At 36.0% G+C, this 20,581-nt stretch overlaps 1 protein-coding gene across 4 annotated transcripts in view; it reads right to left on the bottom strand.

The window, feature by feature from the left end:
- The window catches only part of LOC134531065 (dynein axonemal heavy chain 6), a 491,808-nt gene that overhangs the window by 141,810 nt on the left and 329,417 nt on the right, over positions 1–20,581 (bottom strand). For all 4 annotated transcript variants that reach the window (XM_063366586.1, XM_063366584.1, XM_063366585.1 and 1 more), the window contains 3 exons: positions 17,707–17,903; positions 11,178–11,423; positions 3,334–3,571 (listed from right to left, as the gene is read on the bottom strand). In XM_063366586.1, coding sequence (XP_063222656.1) covers positions 3,334–3,571; positions 11,178–11,423; positions 17,707–17,903 — 681 coding nt within the window. The remainder of the gene's footprint in view (positions 1–3,333; positions 3,572–11,177; positions 11,424–17,706; positions 17,904–20,581) is intronic.

Genomic DNA, 20,581 nt, shown 5'->3' with positions numbered 1-20,581 from the left:
ATTCAGTGAAGTTGATAACACATCAAGCTACTTTATGGCATTTTAAAAGTAAGGTTTAGCATGACACCAAAATTATAAAACTTCCTTGCTTGACGAGTGCTTACAGGTCAGAAGGCAAATGAAACTGCTATTTATTTGTGTAATGAAAAGTTATTGTAGATGTCCAGAAAATGTTTAATTAAGCATTAACAAGTTGAACATGTAACTGCATATTGAACTGCAACTGAATATTATTAAGATAAGTTTTGTATTTCGTTACCAGCATGAATTCACCAAATTATCACTTTAAAAAGGTATACTTGTCTTAAAAAAGCTGTTATATCTGATTAAATGTTATGATCGGAGGTTTTTTCTTGAAAAAACGTGTGTCTTAAAAAGGATATTGTTACTTTTGATTCAATGTCATAATCGGACAGTTTTACTGAAATAATGGTAACACCGTAAAAAAAATAATAATTATAGGACAGTATCAGTTTAGTGTGTTTAGTGCAAAACTGTTGACGTCAGCCGGGGCTTCGCCTCATAAGCCTGGTCCGACTACATTGTCCCTTTCCCCCTCCTTCCCGGCATTTGTACTGCCGACGTACGTAGACGTGCATGGGTTCAAACTGCGTGCCACGGACTACCGCAAGAGGGCGCTTACAAGCATTGCGACGTCCCCCATAAATCAAAAACAGTAATTATTGTAAACCTTTTATAATGAGTCCCAAGTGTTATGCGTTCCAGAAGACCTAATTAGTGCTGTATGTAATTAGTATTTAAGTTATTAGGTTTAGTTAACAAAGACATTGCCGGACGGATCCGAAGCTCTGGCGTGAAGCTGCCTGTTGGCCGCGCGCAGAGCGCTGCTCACCCCAGTTCCTCTTCATCAGCCGAGACCAGACGTGCGCGGGGACATGGGAGACGGATAACGTGTGGCCATGTATTGCTAACCTATGTAGTTCTCGTATGTGTGTGATAAGTGTGGCGTGCCTGATGCCTAGAGCAGGCTAGATCTTATTTCAATAAGCTTGGTAATTAGAGGGCTGATATCTCGCCTCACACGGGCCACGTAACGCCCTGACCGAGAGTCTCAGCCGGGTCCACATGCCCACTCACGTGGTGGCACCCACTATAAACAGCCTCGGATGAGCAGCTATGCCCTCACTGTTTAGAGCCAAAGACATCTGGAAGTCATTAATGCTGAAAGTACTGTATTTTTAATTTTAAAAATTTAAATACTAAAAAGTACTAACTTTTATCGTAACTATTGGTCAGTTAGCATTATAGTTAAAGATATTATTGTTCTGAAAAGAACAAATGAACTTGCTTAACAGGGCTAAGCAAATTGCCAAACTATTTTTAAATATTAATAATGTAAGATAAAATATTTAAAAAAAGTTGCTGATAAAAAAATTATAGTAAAATAATTTGTGAATATTTCAATTTCTAGAATTTTAAACACAGTAGTTTATCTTCATTGCACTTGACAAGAAGAGACACAACAGTATCTTTTCAGAAGTGTTGCCTTCCCTGATGCCGACCCCTCTACCTGGAGCTCTTTCCTCAGGAAGGGGGCAACGAGGGGTCAAGACGCTCGTTGGGGTCTCAATGGCCACCTGGCCATCTAGGCGGCCGATAAGCAGTAGACACGGCCGAGCCGCGGGTGGCATGACCGAGTCTCTTCCATAAGGATATTAATGTGGCAGGGGTTACAGTTGATAAACGATTTGTCAAGACAATTTCCAGTGCAACGCCGTTATAGCACCCTACACAAATCACTGAATATGGCCCCCTTGATACACACTGACAGCTGCCCCTATAGTGCCAACTGTTGAGGGACATGATAAACTTAATTCAAACAGATTTTAGTCCCTATAATGTATGTAACAGTTGGACCATTAAGCTAATCAGGAGATCTCAATCATTACAGGTTGTATTTATACTTTTTGTTTAGGAGATTTAATAGTTTATGCGCTGTTTTTAACATGTGTATTGAATGGTGCTAAGCATGTCAATTAGGTTATTTAAACAGTGAAAAAATTACAGAAATATACATATTGTATGAGCTGTGAAATTTAAATAGTTAAATCATATTTCTAAATAAGACAAAAAGACATAGTATTGAGACTAGATGGTGATAAAATTTATTTCTTTAATTTATCCCACTTAGAATACTAATTTGGAGCTACTTCTAGCATTTAATAAAATATATTCTGTAATACTAAGTTTCTCCACGACCCTTAATATTGTAGCATAAGTCATTCTAATACTCTTAATTATATTACTCTTAAAAAAACTTACACAACTACTCGAGCTTCGCCAGATTTTAATGAGTAGACTAAAAAATTATATAAATTGGTCTCGACTCAACAGTATAATTTATTACCTTAACTGAAATTGAATCGGCTTTAATCAACTTAAAATTTGCAGACTTGCTCAACTTAAGTTTTTACATTCCTAATTCAGTAAAAGTGTGAAAAATTAAACAGTTTGTCGTATAAAAACTTTTCTATTAAATTAAATCCAGAATTATGGTGCAAAATGTCAGATTATTTTCAAGCATAAATAAATACATAGGTATATCACCATGATTGCACAATTCCAATTTATTAATTCAGTTACTTTGATAATGTAAATGCTACAATTGTTATTAAAAATTTTCAATATTTGGTGCAACGCTACCTCAAATATAAGTGTTAGTACACAAAGTAGTTATTTTATCTAATTTGCAAGAAATTTCTATAGGTAAATACAGGTATCATTCTTTACACAAGGGGTTGCCAAGCCAAATAAAATAAATAAAACGGAAGTTAAAAAACAACATACCGTACAGTCTCAATTAACCAAGGCTCCATTTTATCAGAGCAAACATAAAGAGTCAATACTGGTAAAGCTAAAGATTGTTAAACATTTGCTTGATGATATAGAAAAATGATCTAAACTTTGTCAAAAGTATAAGAAAATTTAATCTCATTTAATGGCTAGGCGAATAATGGAGTGACGTGAAAAAATCTACACCAAAGAATAGCTGCAAAATAATCACCCTGAAAAATGATACCACTAGGACAATGGGAAACCATAACGATTTTTGAATTATATTTACTTATGTTATCTGATTTTGCGCTTATCTGAGGTTGCAGTCCACATTAAATCACTGTATCAAGAAACTAGTAAACTGAGATAGTTCCTTGATGCATTAGTTATGTGAGAGCTGCAACTATATATAACTGACGCACAATTAGTTAGTAGATTAGTAAAAAAATATTTTTGAACATATGCAAACATACATGCAAGGAAGCATTGAGCTGTGAAATGGCATGCTGTAAGAACTGTGTAGGTGTGTGTTGTCACCTTGATGGAGTGCTCCCACAGCACCTGCTCGCTCTTGAGAGCCGACGTCAGCTGGCCGGCTCTCGTCAGCCTCTTGGTGGCCAGGTCGATGTCCGCAGCCAGCTGCTTCATGCGCGTCACCTTCTCGTTGTACGTGGCTTCCAGCTCCGCTATCTGCTTCTCCACTGCCGCCAGCCTCTGCTGCTTCTCTTTCAGCTCGTCCAGCACCTTGTTCAGTTCCCGCTCCGCTTCTTCCACGCTGGACACATCACCCCAACTCACACACATTTCACAGCAAGTGAACAAAACACAGCTAGTAATTCTTTGAGGCTAGGCAATGCAAGGTGCAGTCTTTCAAACACATTTCACACCAATATCATGAACATAGAAATAATAGAAGACACACTAAAACTGCTCAACAAATTTGTCTCGAATTAGTGACAAGTAATTTATAAAATATTTAAAAACCAGAGTATTTATAAGAACATGTATTATTGCAACACATAAAATTTTGCAGCTACAAAGTTGGCAGCTTTGTATCATCAAAAGCAAGTACATAGGTTTGTTTTGCTCATAAACAACCTCACTTGAAATCATAACAGATATAGTAGAGGATGGAATAGTTTTATCAAAATATTTTTAAAAGTAGTTAAAAGTTCACACACAAGTTCTGTAAGTAAAAAAATGTTTTCAGAACATTTCTGTGAGATTTAAACATACAAAAAATATATTTGAAGTAAAAAAAACTACATTGACAAATTAATAAAAGAAATAAAACTAATAAACAGGAAGCAGATAGTAATTGTAAGCAAATGAAATAAACTAATTTGTGAAAAAAATACTTAAAAAAAAAAAAAAAATCACGCAGACTTTGAACAATACAGATAAAGGACGATTTCTTAAATGTTATTCCCAAACTCCAAGATATATTATCAGTATACATATATAAAAGTTAAGTGAGTGTTCCTACAATCTTACTTTTCTCTACAACTATCCACTGACCCCCACTAGTGGTTATGTTGGTCTTGATCTCGCATTGATAATAAGAGAGTTTGGTAGCAGAATTTGTGCATGGGTGGGAGTGGGTTATGAAAATCTTTTGTTAACACATTGGATTCTCGTAAGAAACCTGAAAATGTTTTAGGATGTTTTAGAACAGGCACACTAACTGAGTAATGAAGTGTACCAGTGGGTGACAAATATGTATGAACATTAAAGAATGTTCTAAAAAGTTTTGGAACTTGAGAGAAACTTCTTGAATTTTCCAGAATATTCTAATAAATTCCAGGTGTTCCAGAAAATTCTATAATGTTTCAGAATGTTCTCGAAATTTACACATTCACAATTTCCTAATTCTCGCAAAATGCTGAAGTTGTAGAATGTTATGGAACCGAAAACTGTAGATGCTACATTCCAGAAACATTGATCCTCAAAGGTTTATCAGTGATATTTTAGCAACAAACAAGAGTGAATCAAAAATAAATCTGTAAATATAGCTTATAAGCAAATGGTAAAATGAAAAATGTAAAAAAGAAACTGTAATAAAAAATAATAAAAGTTTTACTTAATAGTATTCACAACACTACAAACATTCAGCCTAAACAATTAAGTGAGCCTTAAGGACATGGAAACACTTTCTCATTAAAACTCAATTGTTATTTCAGTGACTCATTTTAGGGTAGGCAGTGTATATGCTGCCGGGCATGCATGAGTGTACATACCAGGCCTTGCGGAGAGTATTAAATCATGTGCTGAGAAATGTAAAATTAAATTTTTTTTAACTACATTGATTATGATATAGTTCATAGTGCCACATTTTATGAACATTTAGTCCACCTTTATGAGGTTTTCACCCCCCTTAGGTCCAAGGGTTAACCATACAATTTTTTCAGGGAAGGACCATGTCAAATTTCCTGGGTATGCTATAGTGCAGGGAAAATTGCTCATGGACCCTGACAAAATAGCAACTGAAAATATTTAAGAGTGTTCACTGTTTTAAAGTGTCAATAGGTTATTATGAATGGTTTGTGCCCCACAACACATCACCTTAAATAGTCTCAGAATAATGCGGAGTTTGTATGGAATCCAGAACAGGAAAAGCCTTCAAAGTGATAAAGGAATGACAGTGCTCAGCTCCTGTTCTGATCCTCCTGGACTTTGATAAAAGGTTTGCTCTCCGGTGGGTTTGTCCTCAATACACTTAGCAGCCGTGCTCGGTAATAGGAAGGTTGTTGCGTTAAGGGGCCCGCCTACCTGGGCACACATACGATGTGCAGAGCTTCAGGAAAAACACCGCGATTTCAAAACTACTCAAGATATCTGAGTGGGGCCTATTTAAAAAATAGCACTTAAGAGTTCGCTGAGGGCCGAAAAGTACTTTTAATTTCGGATTAAGTTTTTAAACTGTATTTCTAGAAGCGTTAAAATGCCTAAAACGCGTGTTTTCAGAGTAATTTTTAGGCATAAAACAATCAGTACAGATTCTTGAAAGCACTTAAGGGACTTGCATAACACCTTTATCTTCATTTCTCCGCCATATAATGTTACGGTCATCGCTCAAATTTCACAGTTATCCTGTGACGACGAGACGAATGCGCGCCAGTTCAGAGCCTTGCGCTTAGAGGCTATACCGCGCTGGAAGAACCAGCGAGCGTCGCGCTTATCATCCCGCCTCACTAACACACATACACCCCTGACGAGGCGGGCCCCTTAAGGCCTATTTCCTTCATCAGTTTTACTTTTTGGAGACCAAAAGATGTCTTGGAACATATAAGAAAATGCTTAAACCTGTCCATTTGGAGTGAAAAAATTTCAATCCTATCTTAATTGCAACAATCTCGACCTGTTTATACTGAAAATCAGCCCTTAACTATTTAACCATCAGAATTAACATGGTAAAATAAGTAGGTGGATTCTCTGGCTGTCTCATTTCCATTTTAAGAACTGCATTATATTAAGTGGTTTTAAAAGAACGTTCAAGTTCCTTATCTCAGATGTTCAATCTGCATTAATTCATTATGGCCGATTGACCAGCTGAGGCCGAAGAAGTTTCTTCGAGTAAGATTTTCAGGAATCGTACCTCAAATTACGAGAGAACCAGCACAATGATTTGCTGTGCATTGAAATATTACACATTATTTTCTCAGGAAAGGTCATGATGTGCCCTGAGAAAAAAGATCCATAGGAGTAATGGCAGTGCATGAAAAGCTGTTGTGCGCACTATATTACGTCTGTGCTACTGAAATATTACCACACATCATGCATCGGTGTCATTGTGAAAACCAACCAGACAATTGCCTCCCATCAGCTCGACCCAACTGCACAGTCGATGACTTGGCAGTGCATCCCTTAACTCGGCCATGCCTCATGGCAAGGTGGCCAATGAAACCCCACAACCACCTTGATCCATCATCACACCCTTCTTAAAGAAGGGAGCTCCAGAATAAGGAGTACTGAAGTTGCTGGTCAAAGCCAGGTGGAGGCAACAGTGATAAAGTGCATGCATTTATACAGGCAGAACGTCGTTAGCAACAGTATCAAAAGTTGATCCTAAATGATTCCAGACAGAACTTACACGTTGAAAGAGAGGATACCCATTCCTGATGGATGTACAGGCAGCTCTATCAGGTGCAGACTCGATAGGAAGGGAGATGCAGAGATATAGTAAAGCGGCTAGTTGAGCTGGAACCTTAGGAAAGGTTAACCTTAGTGGTGTTTCTTCAGAGAAAGAGCTACCAGGGTATAACACTGATGTGCTTGTACGTGATACAAGAAAATTTTGAGTATCGCCAAAACCCGATGCATTCTTTGTGACACAGGTGACTGATAGTTCCCACTGTGTACCCAGACTGACCCAGACTCAGACAATCTCCCTGTAATGCGAGATGTGGACCCAGGATAGCAATCCATAGTAGAGGCTGATGGTTCCTCATCAGGAGAGGATAATTCCTTCACTTTGAGTCAGTTAGTATTAGATAACTGATAGTGAAACAAGTTTGCGAAGTTTGCTGCATCTCATTTACCTTTCTTCTAGTAATAATTAGTTATTTTGTCAGATTATGCTGGAACAACCCATTCACCAGTGTACAAGGAAGGTGAGTAATTTTAGAAGGGGGCATTGTCAGGAGCCACACCTGAGCTCCAGTTAACTTTACACATCATGTCAACCAAAGTCAATTCCTTGTTTATTATTTTAAAGTAACTTAGCTTAGAGTAAATCTTTCCTGTGAGGGGTCACGCTCTTAACTCAGACTCTGCTAAAAACTCATAATTACATTATGTAATGAATTCAAAATTTCAGTTTACTCTCCAGTATTGAGTGAAACTATCCTTGAGATCAAACTAGACCACGGCAGTCAGTCATGTCAGATGGCTCTCTGGGAAAAATCGGGAACAAGGAATATGTTGGCACCTTGACAAGGCCTGGGTTGGGAACAATGTAGTCATAGTAATTTGTCATTAGTCAGGCACACAGACTGGTGAGCTGCGGCCACCTCTAGTAAGAGCTGCCTGGTGTAACCTCATGGCCAGAGTAGTCATGACACTTCCACCACACGATGCGAGACAAGGTACATGCCATGCCTATGGAACTCTCATTGTCTATGAGTCATTGTGTCGCCTTTCTGCAGAAACGGTGCTTGTAGACTAGCTGAGAGAGGTGGGGAGAGACCACACAAAGTTGAGCGCACGCATCACACACTGCAACCTTGAGAATGCAATTAGGCCCTAGAGGAAGGGAAAGCTGGAGGTGCAGGCGGAATGTGGGAAAAAGCATGAGAATTTAAGAGGAACGAGCTGTCATATCAGATATCAGTATTTTACTTGTCACCCAACAGGGCAGCTGGGCGATATTCTGCTCAATATAGTACAAAGTGAGCTCCAATTGATACACTAGATTGTTCAGAAATTAACCATTTGGAGGGGAGTATTGAAGAACTATAGGAGCATTTTAGCTTTGTATCTCTGCGGTATGATGCCTGTGAGTCAGTCGATCATTCATATTTCTAGGCCTTTAATTTTCCCCATCTGTGAGTGGCCAGAATCTGTGTCAGAATGATGGTCAAGGAGAGAATCAAGGAGATGTGGGAAAATTGTTATTGTCATCGCTAGGCGATACTACTGTTGTGACTGTGGATTGACATTCATCCCACCACAATAATAGGAATAGAGGGCTCATAGAGTAAATTAGTTCTTCCTTTCTCTGAATTATTACATGGGTCAGGTTTATGAGTGTACTAACTATATAATTAATATTAGATCAGTGAATTTATATATTTCTTAGTGGGTGAAAAAGGGGAACAGTAATTCTTCCTTGTCTAATGGAACCCTGTCTGATCGACTCCTGAGGCCTAGGGTCACTGAATGGTGAGTGACAGAATGGACACTGACAGTGTTAACTATTTTTGAGATGTACTTTGTACTTTGTAATGAGGTACATACATCGGAGTCAGGTATAGTTTTACATTGAGTTACCATTCATACTCAAAGTTATTGTCTGAGCTGATGCCTACCATGATATACATACATTGTGTCCCAGAAACCTTAACTGAATTAAATTTCACAACAAAAATCAACTAAATTTTACTTGATGAATACTGGGCAGACATCTTTTAACTTAAGATTTAATAGTAGAATGACATAATATTTTACAGAATCAATATTTTTGTATTCTTCAACAGTTGATGTACCAATGCAACAGTGTGGGAATATGCTGACTAGATTTCAAAAGGTTGCTTTCAGTTCTCCACGTAAGTCATGAAAATTATTTATGTTGGTAGGTTATCATTTTACGTTATAATTACAATGTTCCCACTGGCTGGGGAACACTTTACCCTTACAATCTGAAAGGGTTGCTGCCTACAGAGTACCTGGTTAGGTTTCTAACTGGCCTCATTGAAACTGTCTTGATGGAGTCGGGGGGAAGGGCTTGATCAGTTCAGGCGGGAATCCCCAGCGTGGAATGACTTGCAAGTGCCCCCTGGGGGGTCCCTGTGTACTTGATGGGGCTGCTAACGGGGAGAGACGTTCCTTGGCAGTGGGGGCAATCTGAATGGGCTTCAGGAAGAAGACTGCTGTTGGTAGGGGCGTGGTTATCCTCCACCTACTCTAGGCAGTGGCTAGGTCCCAGGCCTTTGTGTATACCCACGAGGCCTCGTCCAGGGAGTCGCCCTCTACTGGGATAGGTCTTGGTCATGCAGGAAGGGGGTCACACGGGCTGGGCGTAGAGTGGGGAGGTCTCTTTCCTACACCTCTGTGGGAGAACGGCATTTGCTGCTATACACTCCACGGCCGAGGATGCTGGCGGCTGCTGGGGGCAGGTCCTCCTTGGTACTGTATCAGCGGCTGGACAGTGGTGTCGAAGGTTTCCCGCGGACAACCCTTTTCCCGAAAAGAGACACGAGAGTGCGATTGATGGTGTTTATTTATCGTTTCGGCTCTAGTTCCCACGACAGTCTCCCACTTACATACTTGATCCTAGATTAGCTGTTTCCTTCTACTCTCCTGCTTTGCCTGTTGCGACTTAGTCCCTACTGCCTGTTGGAGAGGCAGTCCTGGAATACTTGTCGGACTAACTCTGCGACTCACTGTCGGACTCTTAACTCCGCGACTCACTCGTGCCTGCCGTGTCAGCAGGAGAGCGCGCGTGCATCCGGGCTAATCGGTGTTCTCTTCTTCTAGCATGGTATCAACTCAGCAGCTAGTTGGTGCAGTGAGCAGTGCCTCTAGGACTCCAACTGCCTGAGCTCAATAAATTTTTTTATCTGGCAAGGCTCTATATACTGCTATGCCAGTGTGAGCCCCTTCACAGTTCTGTGGGCCCTCCGGCATGCATGTTAGAGGCTAAGTTCGGTTGGAGTTTGGATGCATATCAGGGCAAGTCCTATACGCTCTATGTCAGGGTACCTATTTATTGTAAAAGGTTGCATGCATTGTGGCTGTCACAGGGTTGTCTGGTGCCAGGGATGTAATTGTGGCCATGGGCAACCCCAACGTAGGAAGAGTCAGACTGAAGGGCACAGTAAAACCAACAGAGACGGAGATAGTGTTGGGAAAACCTGTGCGACAGTTGCGACTAAGGACTAAGTTAATTTGCCTTTTAAGTAAGAAATTATGCCTAATAAACTTTACCCTCCTGAAATAAAATAACATTTACTTACCTGCATTATGATTTAAACACCTTAAATAACCATCATTAAAATTGAATAACCCAATACTAAAAAAAAGTACAACAGTGTTTTTAACTCTTGATATATAGGTCCTAACATTATAATAAAAGAAGTGAAATTTTTACTTGATTCTTTGATACCACTAATTTTCTAAATATGAGTTGGAATTAATAAGAGTAGGAAATAGTTATAAGTTCCAATTAGTAAATAAGTACAAAAAATAATTGTCTAAAATAAGAAAACTACAATCATTAAGAATCTTGCAACATAAAACTATTTCAATTTTAGGCAATAAAAAACAATATAACTTCCAATAGAAGGCCATTTCGAACAAAAGATAGTATGTAGAAAAGAATACATTGCATACAAAATAACATTGAGCTTAAGTTTGTTTTTTGTTTTGTTTTTAATACTATTTTAGCAGCAGATGTGCAGTGTTTAAAATACAAGTTTTAGTTTATCTTTGATACTTATTTTTCATGTTCAGTTATTACAAATATAAGTTCAAAATATTGATTAAAAATGTAGTTATTGTTGGGAAAATAAAGTAAGTTATAATACATTTTCTTTTATCTATCTGCCATTAATACATGTAAGAAAGAATTGACAACAACCAGTTTGAAGAATAAATAAATACCGGAATCACAAAAGGATAAAATACTTGAATCCGGCCATTTCTTAAAATGATGTGAGACTCACACTATCCTCTTCGGCAGCACGACGCGGAAGGCCTTGGCGTACTCTGCGATGGCTCGCACCCAGATGCAAATGGAGCGGCACACTTTCGACTGCTTAGCTACAGCATCTGGATCAAAGTCAGTGTGGTCCACGTACACCTTCAGTTTCTTCATCATTGCATCAGATATTGAATCTTTATCGTAGTCTTGCAAATTTTTCAGGAAATTGCTGTCCCCAAGAAGCAGCTTCGCAGATGGCCAGTCAGTCCTGATATCGTAACACACGAGCAAGATGTTGACAGGCATTCCAGTTGTTCAAGTGCAGTACACACCTTACAAACTGTATATACCATAACTTGCATGAGCCCTGCACTGGTTCCAACAAAACATGATAAATAGAGACAGTTTATGGTTTAAATTTTAGACTCATTTTGTTCTCAAAACACGAGATTTCGGGTTTCATTTTATGAATTAAGTTTAATTATTAAGATAGCATAATATTAAACAAAACTGACACTTAAATGTTTCACTATAGTTATTTCACCAAAACCATGTGATTGTGACTAATATATGATACACTTTTGTAATAATTATAACATAATTTTTTTGTAATAATTATAACATAATTTTTTTGTAATAAGCTTGTCTAACTACTCAGAACAATTCAAATAAATTGGAAAGTAGTTATGTGTTTGGAAAATGTACCAGCATAGTAATGTAAAAATGAGTTTGCAGTTAACATTCGCAAGATAACAAAAAAGTAATAAAAAAAAAATTACAACATATTTAGTACAAACATTTTGGTAAAAATTTCAAGCTAAATAAATTTTCTTATTTTAATTGAATTCACTAAGACTTGTGAATTTAGTTATGGTTTTAATTAAAAATACTGATTTATTACACAATTTTAGTTGCATTTCGGTGTTTTATGGTGTATTGGCATGCTTTTCTGTGTTATTTCTATTTTATTGCAACTTATCATGTATATAATAAAACAAAGGAAAAGACAGGAGGATGGTAATAGGTTTGCCAAAAATAATTTTTAAATATTTGAAGGTTATTCAAAAACACATTGCAATTTTCACTGTTACAGCTAAGAGCAAGGATATCCCAAATATTATGTAGTGGATACATCTCATATTTATATCATATAATGTATACTACATAATAATATTTTAAATTTTACCCTTGGATTAGGATACAGTTAAAATCTTTCAACAAAGTACGGAAAACATTAAATTTTGTTTGTTCTTTTTTGAAGAAAAAACACGTAAGAAATAGTTACCTTGACTGTAGTCAGAATGAGCATTTATTTTCATTATAGACCCAAACTTACAGTAAGGTTAAACTGTAGCATGTAAAAAAAAAAAAAAAAAAAAAAAAAACCATCTAAGATACAATGTGTGAAGATGAACTAATTACAAAAATATTAACAGTAAGTGATAAGTTACACATTTTTAGAATATGTAGTGAGAACTTGCTTTTGGTGAATATTTCAAACAAAGTAACAAAACCATTATTTTGTTAATTATTAGTTATCAACCAATGGAAACATAAAGTTTTCAAAAATAACTTAAATTTTTGTGTGAGTACTTCTCACATTTTACCAATGAGAGCTGTAGCAATCTTAAACAGTCTCTGTAATCACAGATGAGAGAGAAAGGTTTTGAATTAAGAAATATCTGAAAAAACTTTATTCAAACACAGCCTTGAATCACGTCATTAGCTGATTATCCTGGCTCTTGACAATGACAGTGACTGTAGACCACCCAACACAAAGACTTAGCTGTGGTGTCATGTAAGGCCGTACACTTGTACTTGAGCTCCCACAAAATGTTTGTATTAAGTTTCTCAAACATTATCTGTTCTAAAGGTTATCATAGTTGATGACATACGTATTACAGTTTACCATTTATGAAGGTAATTCAGGATACACTGTCGTTTCCGCTAGCTCTGCTGTCTGTGTTGCACCAGGTCTAGCGGAGAGAACCGGAAAAGTAAGCTCTCCCACAATCAAGAATTATCGCAGTGACTGGTAGCCCTACATTAGGACCTGTTCTCTAGTTTTTTTTTTTAAATTTGAATTTGATGTAGCTTGCCATTGTTTGTTATGAATATGGCCTACATTCATAATAGCGACTGAATTTACTTAGCTAAAAAACTGAGACAAATATAGCTGCTATGTGCATTTCATATTTTATATGAGATGCATTGCTGGATTCCTGCAATAAATACGAATAAAATCAGGAATTGCACGGCATAAAATTAATGGGTACATCTCATTAGCTGGTCAGGGCCAAACCATACCTCTAACCTTTTTCAAAAGTTTTACGTGTTGACCCAGGGCGACTGTAAGTTCGCCCACACCAGCAATCGCTTCCCAAGGACCTTGGTGCCCTGGCTTACCCTTATATTGGTAGAAACTCTCACCTTTATATTCTTAGAGTAATGAACGATAACTATTTAGTTCATGATATTTGTTTTGGAATCGGAATATGTATTTATTCTCTATGATTTACTAGCAGTATGACACTTCTTAAGTATTTATCTTTGTATGTTTGTTTTAATGAAATATTATTTACCTATTAAAATTTGTCTTATAACATATATGAATTACACATACAATATAATTACATACATTACGATTGGTCGCTAACGATTTTTAATAATGTTGAGCAACTTAAAATTTATTTTGTTTTCTTTAAAATATATGAAAGTCGTTGCTGGACGGATCAACAAAATAGTTCGAAATGAAAGCTTTAGTTAGCTCCAGAAGGTTGCATGAGGCAGTTATATACTCCAGATACCATGTATTGGTATTTATTTTTATTTGAGTTGGTGAGTTTGGAAATCATTACCGCTATTAAATAATTGGTTACGTTTCTACAAGTAACTCCGTATCTTATGAAGATATGTTACTGTTCGATTAATTCACAGTTGTGAATTTTAGAGAGCAACTATTATACTCTAGTTTTAGCAAGAAGATTTAATAAATTCCAACCAAGTGGAATACAGGCTAATACAAACATCTACAGCCAACTTCAAGAACTAAGAAGTTAGATCTATATTATACAATCCAGACTAAGAAGGCTGAGGAATAGATTTAATACTGCAATCCACGTCAAGGTGCAACAACGACGACGGAGAAAGACGCTGAGCCAGTCCTTGTACGACGAGCTGTCACTGCTATATTCAATACTATCCTCGGTCGGTCATTGGCTCCTTCAAAGGTGTTCCAGATGAAGAGGATAAACCCAGATTCATTTGCAAAAAAATTCTAGGTAAATAGTGAGAACTAATTCAAGGTTGGTTCGTCCCGTAGTAATTTGCATTTTTTGATCAGATCAATAACTTCGCTAAAGTGAACTGAACGATTTAGTTGACTGTACGCATAATCATTCTAGCTCACTACTAGTTCAGATTTCTTTCATGAAAATATTTTTCATATCTAAATTTACTTTTTATTCTGATTTAATTGATAAGAAATTAACGTATGAAATCAGTGATTTACCAATGTTAAATGTTAACTAATTTAAATGTATCACAAGTTGTCTAAAGCTTCCTTTTGTCTACAACTTGCAGTAAATCTAATATCCCAGAGGTCTAGCTACTCCTTCTGAGTTGGCTATGCTTGGCAAAATAACATATATTTTGATTTAATGTAATTTGATAATCAAGAATATTTTACTCACATTACTTTAGAATGAAGTACTATTTTTATTACTATGTTGAAGCTGTAGTAAGATAATGTAATTTAATAGTCAGTGATTGTTGACTTCATACCAACAGTTGTAAATGTACATGGTACTCAATGTCATAAAGGTATATCGACTGTAAAATCAAAGTTAATCTCGAATGATTATACCTATGCATGTGCGATGTAAATTAATTATTAACATCACAGAAAATACACACTGTTAGACTATTAAGTTTTATTTCAGAGTAGGTACCTTACTTCTGGAGATTAATTTTATTCATGGTGCTCAACACAATTAACTTTTCTTTAGCAAAGTTGGAGTTTTCAATCTTATGTAAGAATTAATGTTTCCCCTTTAAGTATCGGTCAACTTGTGATATTTGTATATACTAAATAGAAATTCCCCGTTTTGATTTACCAGTTTACATAGCACAGCAAGGTAGACTTAATACCCTGTGAAGATTATTCTCAGTGTGTATATATTTTGGTTTATTATTTAATGAACTATTTTTTTTTAAATGACTTTTATTGTAGAAAGTGTGAACATTATTTGATTTTAGCTACTAATCCGTTTTTTTGTTTACATGTATTTTACTTATATAGGCATACACAAAAGTTTACATGAAAATAAAAATAATTTTTTTGAAAACATGGAAAAACAGAGTTTTGATTATATGCACCAATCTGTAACATAACACTTATAACACTTTTGTAAAAGTTAGCATTAACAGTTAGTACTCAACCTACATGAAACTGAAAGAGAGTAAGTATGCAGTGATGCTAAGGAGTCACACTTAGCAAAAAGAGCATGGGTTCTAAACTACATACTTTCCGGCATGACTTAAATTCAGAGCACCCTTTTGGTATCAAACATGGTGTGTAGTTAATTGTAAAAGAAAAAAAAATCATTCCTATCCTTAGCTTGGTCAGTACGTATTTTAATTGCTTTTATAACTGTGCAGCTGGTGGGAGTCTTGGTGGCTATCTTGTTCATGGAAAAAACACGACACCTGCTTACACCTACCTTTTTCACCGAGAGTGCTGTATGAATTTCTCTCTTTCTTATTGGCTCAAAGATTTGAAGTACACAGTCAAGTAATCAATATTAACGTTCGTCATTTACACAAACAATTTAATTTATTCATTTCCACTCAATTTTTTACATAGTTAATAAACCTATTCTTAGTAAATTATTAAGGGGTGAAGGAGCTAAATAAAAATATTATCATCTGGGGAAATGAAACATCTAATTACTGGGGTGGAGAGGTTCCCTCTGTCCCCTTGGCTGAATGGTGCAACACGTTAGCAATTTATAAACAATGGTGCAAAAACCATTAATAGCAGGACTCATGCAACTATAATTTGTAACTATTTATAATTACTGACACTACAGTACCACAAAATAAATAAATGAGAATATGCACTTCCAAATATTATGATACCACTTGCAATAAAGATTCCGTGCTAAATGATTTGGTTTGACATGGCATAGCACTTGACTTTGGCTACTTTTTTGAAGTCAAGACTTGTGAACTGGTGTGAAATAATATTTTATTTCCTTAAGGCGTTTATAACTCTGATAGTAAGTACAGTAGAACCCTGTTATAATGTTTTTCAAGGGAGCACAAGAAAAAAACATTATAAGCAGGAAAACGTTATAAGCAGGAAATCTCAATTTAGCACTTAACAATGTTCGAGCTTTGTACCAATGTACTCACCAAGCTATGTAAACAACTTTAATGTTAAAACCAAAGATAGAATACTTGATACATGAATTTTCTGAAACAAGCCAACAATTTTTCAACTTCGTCTTGTTCCCTGGTTAAATTTTGTTTGTCTTTAAAGATACACTGCCACATTTTTTGTAAAATTGTCTCATGATTCATGATAACAACATTAAGAGTGAGAACGTCTACTCCTTCGCCACCTGAAAATGTTTAATTTTGGGATTCCTACATATGAATGAGAAAAAAAATTATTTGTAGGCAATAGAAAACACTTTTAGTTATGCCCTCGCTCAATGGTTGGCAACTTAAATATCGTAGGACTATGTACGTGCATCTGAATACCCACTGGAATGGCAAGGAAGAGAAGAGTTGACTAAGGGTGCCAACTGACACGTAACTATGAACATTGTGTACCTTCAGTATATTGCATAAAATTGTATTTTAACAAACTTCATGTATTGTATGGCAGTGATTGTAAACATAAACATACATAAAGGAAACTTTTTATCGTAAGTGTTGGAATAATTTGGTTTTAAAACATTTTTTCCCCATTTATTGAGTGTTAGAAAGCAAACATTATAAGCAGGAAATTACACTATTTATGAACGTTATATGCAGGAAATAAATACATTGTCCTTATGGGGGAAATATTGGGACTTTAAAAATATGACATTATAAGCAGGAAAACATTATATGCAGGAACATTATAACAGGGTTCTACTGTATGTAGTTGCAACCTGGTATAGAAGGTCAGGGAGAAATGATTAATGCGTTGACATGACAAAAATTTTGATAATAAGTTAACAATTAGAATTGAAGCAAAAAAATGGAAAAATCCAAATTGGTAGGGCTTATTCGCCTTAGAAGAAAATTTTTCAGCACATGATATTGTAGTCTACACAATTTTTATAACATTTTGAAACTAAAATCAAAATCTGGTAAACTATTCTGCTTACCTGAGAACAATAATAATCTGAATTCAAATAGTTAAAACATTTGTTGTAAAAATCTTTCATTGTACTTTTTAAATTTTACAATGGCTCTATTCACAATTATCTCTATACCTTCTAATATAGCTCAAACTAACTGTGACATGAATTATGAGTCTTATCATTAGAGCAACTCACTTTACATTAAAGAGCACGCAGACAGCTTCCATTACAAACTTGACGAGAGCTGGAGGTTTGATGAACACTTTAAGTTCATTTATATCATTTTTGTTGAGAGCTTTCAGAGCTTCTGTGGCTGCTTCCAGCGCAGGTGTTACTTGTGCAAGATCTTTCTCCGCTTCCTCTTTCAGCTTCTGGGTCTCTTCCGCTTTCACCTACAATACAGACTGGCATGTACTCCCTGCACGTTGCTCAACTGACATAGTAAGAAACACAGAAAACATTTACTTTATTTGACTTAGAGTGGAAAACAAACAGATGCACAATACTGAAGAGGCACACGTTGTCTTGACATATTGCTGGTTTAACTAGCATTAACAATCAGCTAGAGACATAAATTAAATGCAAAATTGTGGCTAATAAGCCATAACTAGAAAATCTAGCACCAAAAAACTATACTTGGTTCCAACTTTCTTCGCTTAGTTTTGGCAGGCACAGTAACCAACAAAACAGTATGTAATCATGTCAATCCTGCCAATTGTAGTGTGTAAAGTTATGAGTTGTTATGTTCTTTAAATGATTCATGCAATGGGGAATTTTGATTTTATGCAGTTTTTTGGACATACACCACTGTTTTCCATGACAAACAGTTCAAAAATGCAATGACGTATGTCCAAAAAACTGCATTAAATTATGAGATGTTGCTGGTTATATGTAAGTAGGTTGGCTGCGAGTAAACAGGTAGTGTCTCAAATTTAAATTCTTACCTTAAATTTGTACAAAAATTGCAAATTTTTACAAACCTTTTCAGGGTTGCTATTACCATAAAATAAATGGTTAAAGGTGGTATAAAAGAAGATAAGTACATGGTATTTATGTGAATCATCCATTGTTGAGTCATGAATATTTGAAGATTAGGGCCTATTAAAAATTCACAGCACGCTTTTGTGCAAGATGAAAGCATGACTGTGCGAGGGTTGGCTGAAAAGTTTCAGAAATCAACATCAATCGTCAACAAAAATTGGGGGCTGTTGTTGTTCATGCTTTAAAACATACCCCCTGAAATTTCAGCCATTTTGGATACACAGTTGTTTTTTAACAAACGTTTGTGTGAGTCTCTGCAAAATTATTGTTTATGAAGGTTACGGAATCCTCATTCAACAAAAATCTCTGTCCTACGAGCACAATATTTAGCCTAGGAAACGAAACAAAACAAAAAATCAATTGGGTTTAGTTTTGGAAAATAAGGAGGGTGGTCAAGCAGTTCAAACCGCACTTCGTAGATTTTCGCCATGGCAACAGATCAGGGGTAAGCTGGTGCATTGTTTGGTGAAACAAATTTTTTTGTTTCTGCAATTTGTGCTTTGATATTGTCAAATATTGATGCTTAGTATGCTCCTGCCCTGTTTTACCTTTTTCAAGTTGTTTAAGACGAATGCATGAATATCCTAGAAATCAGTCAATCGCCACTTCCCCATCCAAATGAACAGTCTTTGCCATTTTCAAATGATTTCCCTTTCGCAGTTTTTGGTGTATCAAACATTCATCAGCACCCTAACTGGTATGGCCATGTTTGAATTCAGCTACCCCAAATATTATTGAGGTTAATGATGGTGCAGACTCCTAGTATGTTAATCTAGCGTAGACGTATTGTCTTTCAAATACAAATAAGCAATGACAGCACAATACTATATTTTCCATTTTCAAAAAAATTTGCACATCGACTCACGTAATTGATTGTTAAAATACAATTGCACGTCAAAAATGGCTGAAATTTCAAAGAGGACATTCTAAAGCATAAGCAAACACATTCCCCAATTTTCGTTAACCAGTGCTGCCATCTTCATGTTGAAGTCGGAAGCTTTTCAGACAACCCTTGTAGATAGTAACTAATAACACATACAACATTATAACAACAATTTAGAGCATTTTAGTTTATTTTTATATCTCTCTTAAATGGTAATGACAGTCTCAATTTAGGGTACTCACACAACACACGAAAGTGCTGCTATTTAGCAGCCTGTTACAGTATGAATGGTTACAGTTTGACTCTGCAGATGGCAATGCTGACATGCAAGTCTCTACTAAATAAATGTTTTTCCAAAGTTTTGTGTGCTTTTTGAATCTTGCTTATTCAAAGTTAAGATTTATAATTGAGTGGAGAAAACAAGCAAAAATTGATGATTCAATAAGAAAGACACACCAAAAACAGATTCAAAAAGTTTGTCTAAAGACAATAAACTATGCAAAAGAGGAAAACACTGAATGTGGAAGCTGACATATTATAATCGGCTGCATATAATAAACTTACTGTAAAAATTTAATTTAATTAATTTTCAGTTTTTTATGTTTCTACAAAAACTAGCCTCTGAGTACTGGGGTAACTGTCAATTTTTCATTTTAATTAGTTGCCTAGCCTATTTTTTTTATTATGTTTTATTTTTTAATGTGTTTAGCTGTTTCTCCTATTTAATAAAATTTTGATACAACCCAAGTAACAACCATGATATTTAACAACAAAATGCCCAAGAACAACAATTTTACTATACAGTATGTGTAGTAAAAAAATATCAGTCAACCTTTTTATGTAATAAATACTGAAGGTTTGGTGTTCTGATTTAAAGTACCATAAGTTGAGGTTATCGGAGATGCATAAATGGAAATAAGGAGTATGGAGCAGTTAAATGGACAAAATAGAAGTACTCCGAGAAATACCAAAAATTCACCAAATATTCACCAAATTACCCATTAAAAAAATTGGTTTGATCTCAACAGAAATCTAACTACAAACCTTCAGTAGGAGGTTACAGACACCACTATGGTGCTACTGAGTACCAAAGGCCTCAGTGCTCAGGGAATCTACCAGTTGTAAAGAATAATGTTGGGTCGGTTC

The sequence above is a fragment of the Bacillus rossius genome, chromosome 3, assembly GCF_032445375.1.
Source record: "Bacillus rossius redtenbacheri isolate Brsri chromosome 3, Brsri_v3, whole genome shotgun sequence".
Lineage (NCBI taxonomy): Eukaryota > Metazoa > Arthropoda > Insecta > Phasmatodea > Bacillidae > Bacillus > Bacillus rossius.
The sequence above is the reverse complement of the archived record's forward strand: the minus strand, read 5'-3'. Positions and strand labels throughout refer to the sequence as shown.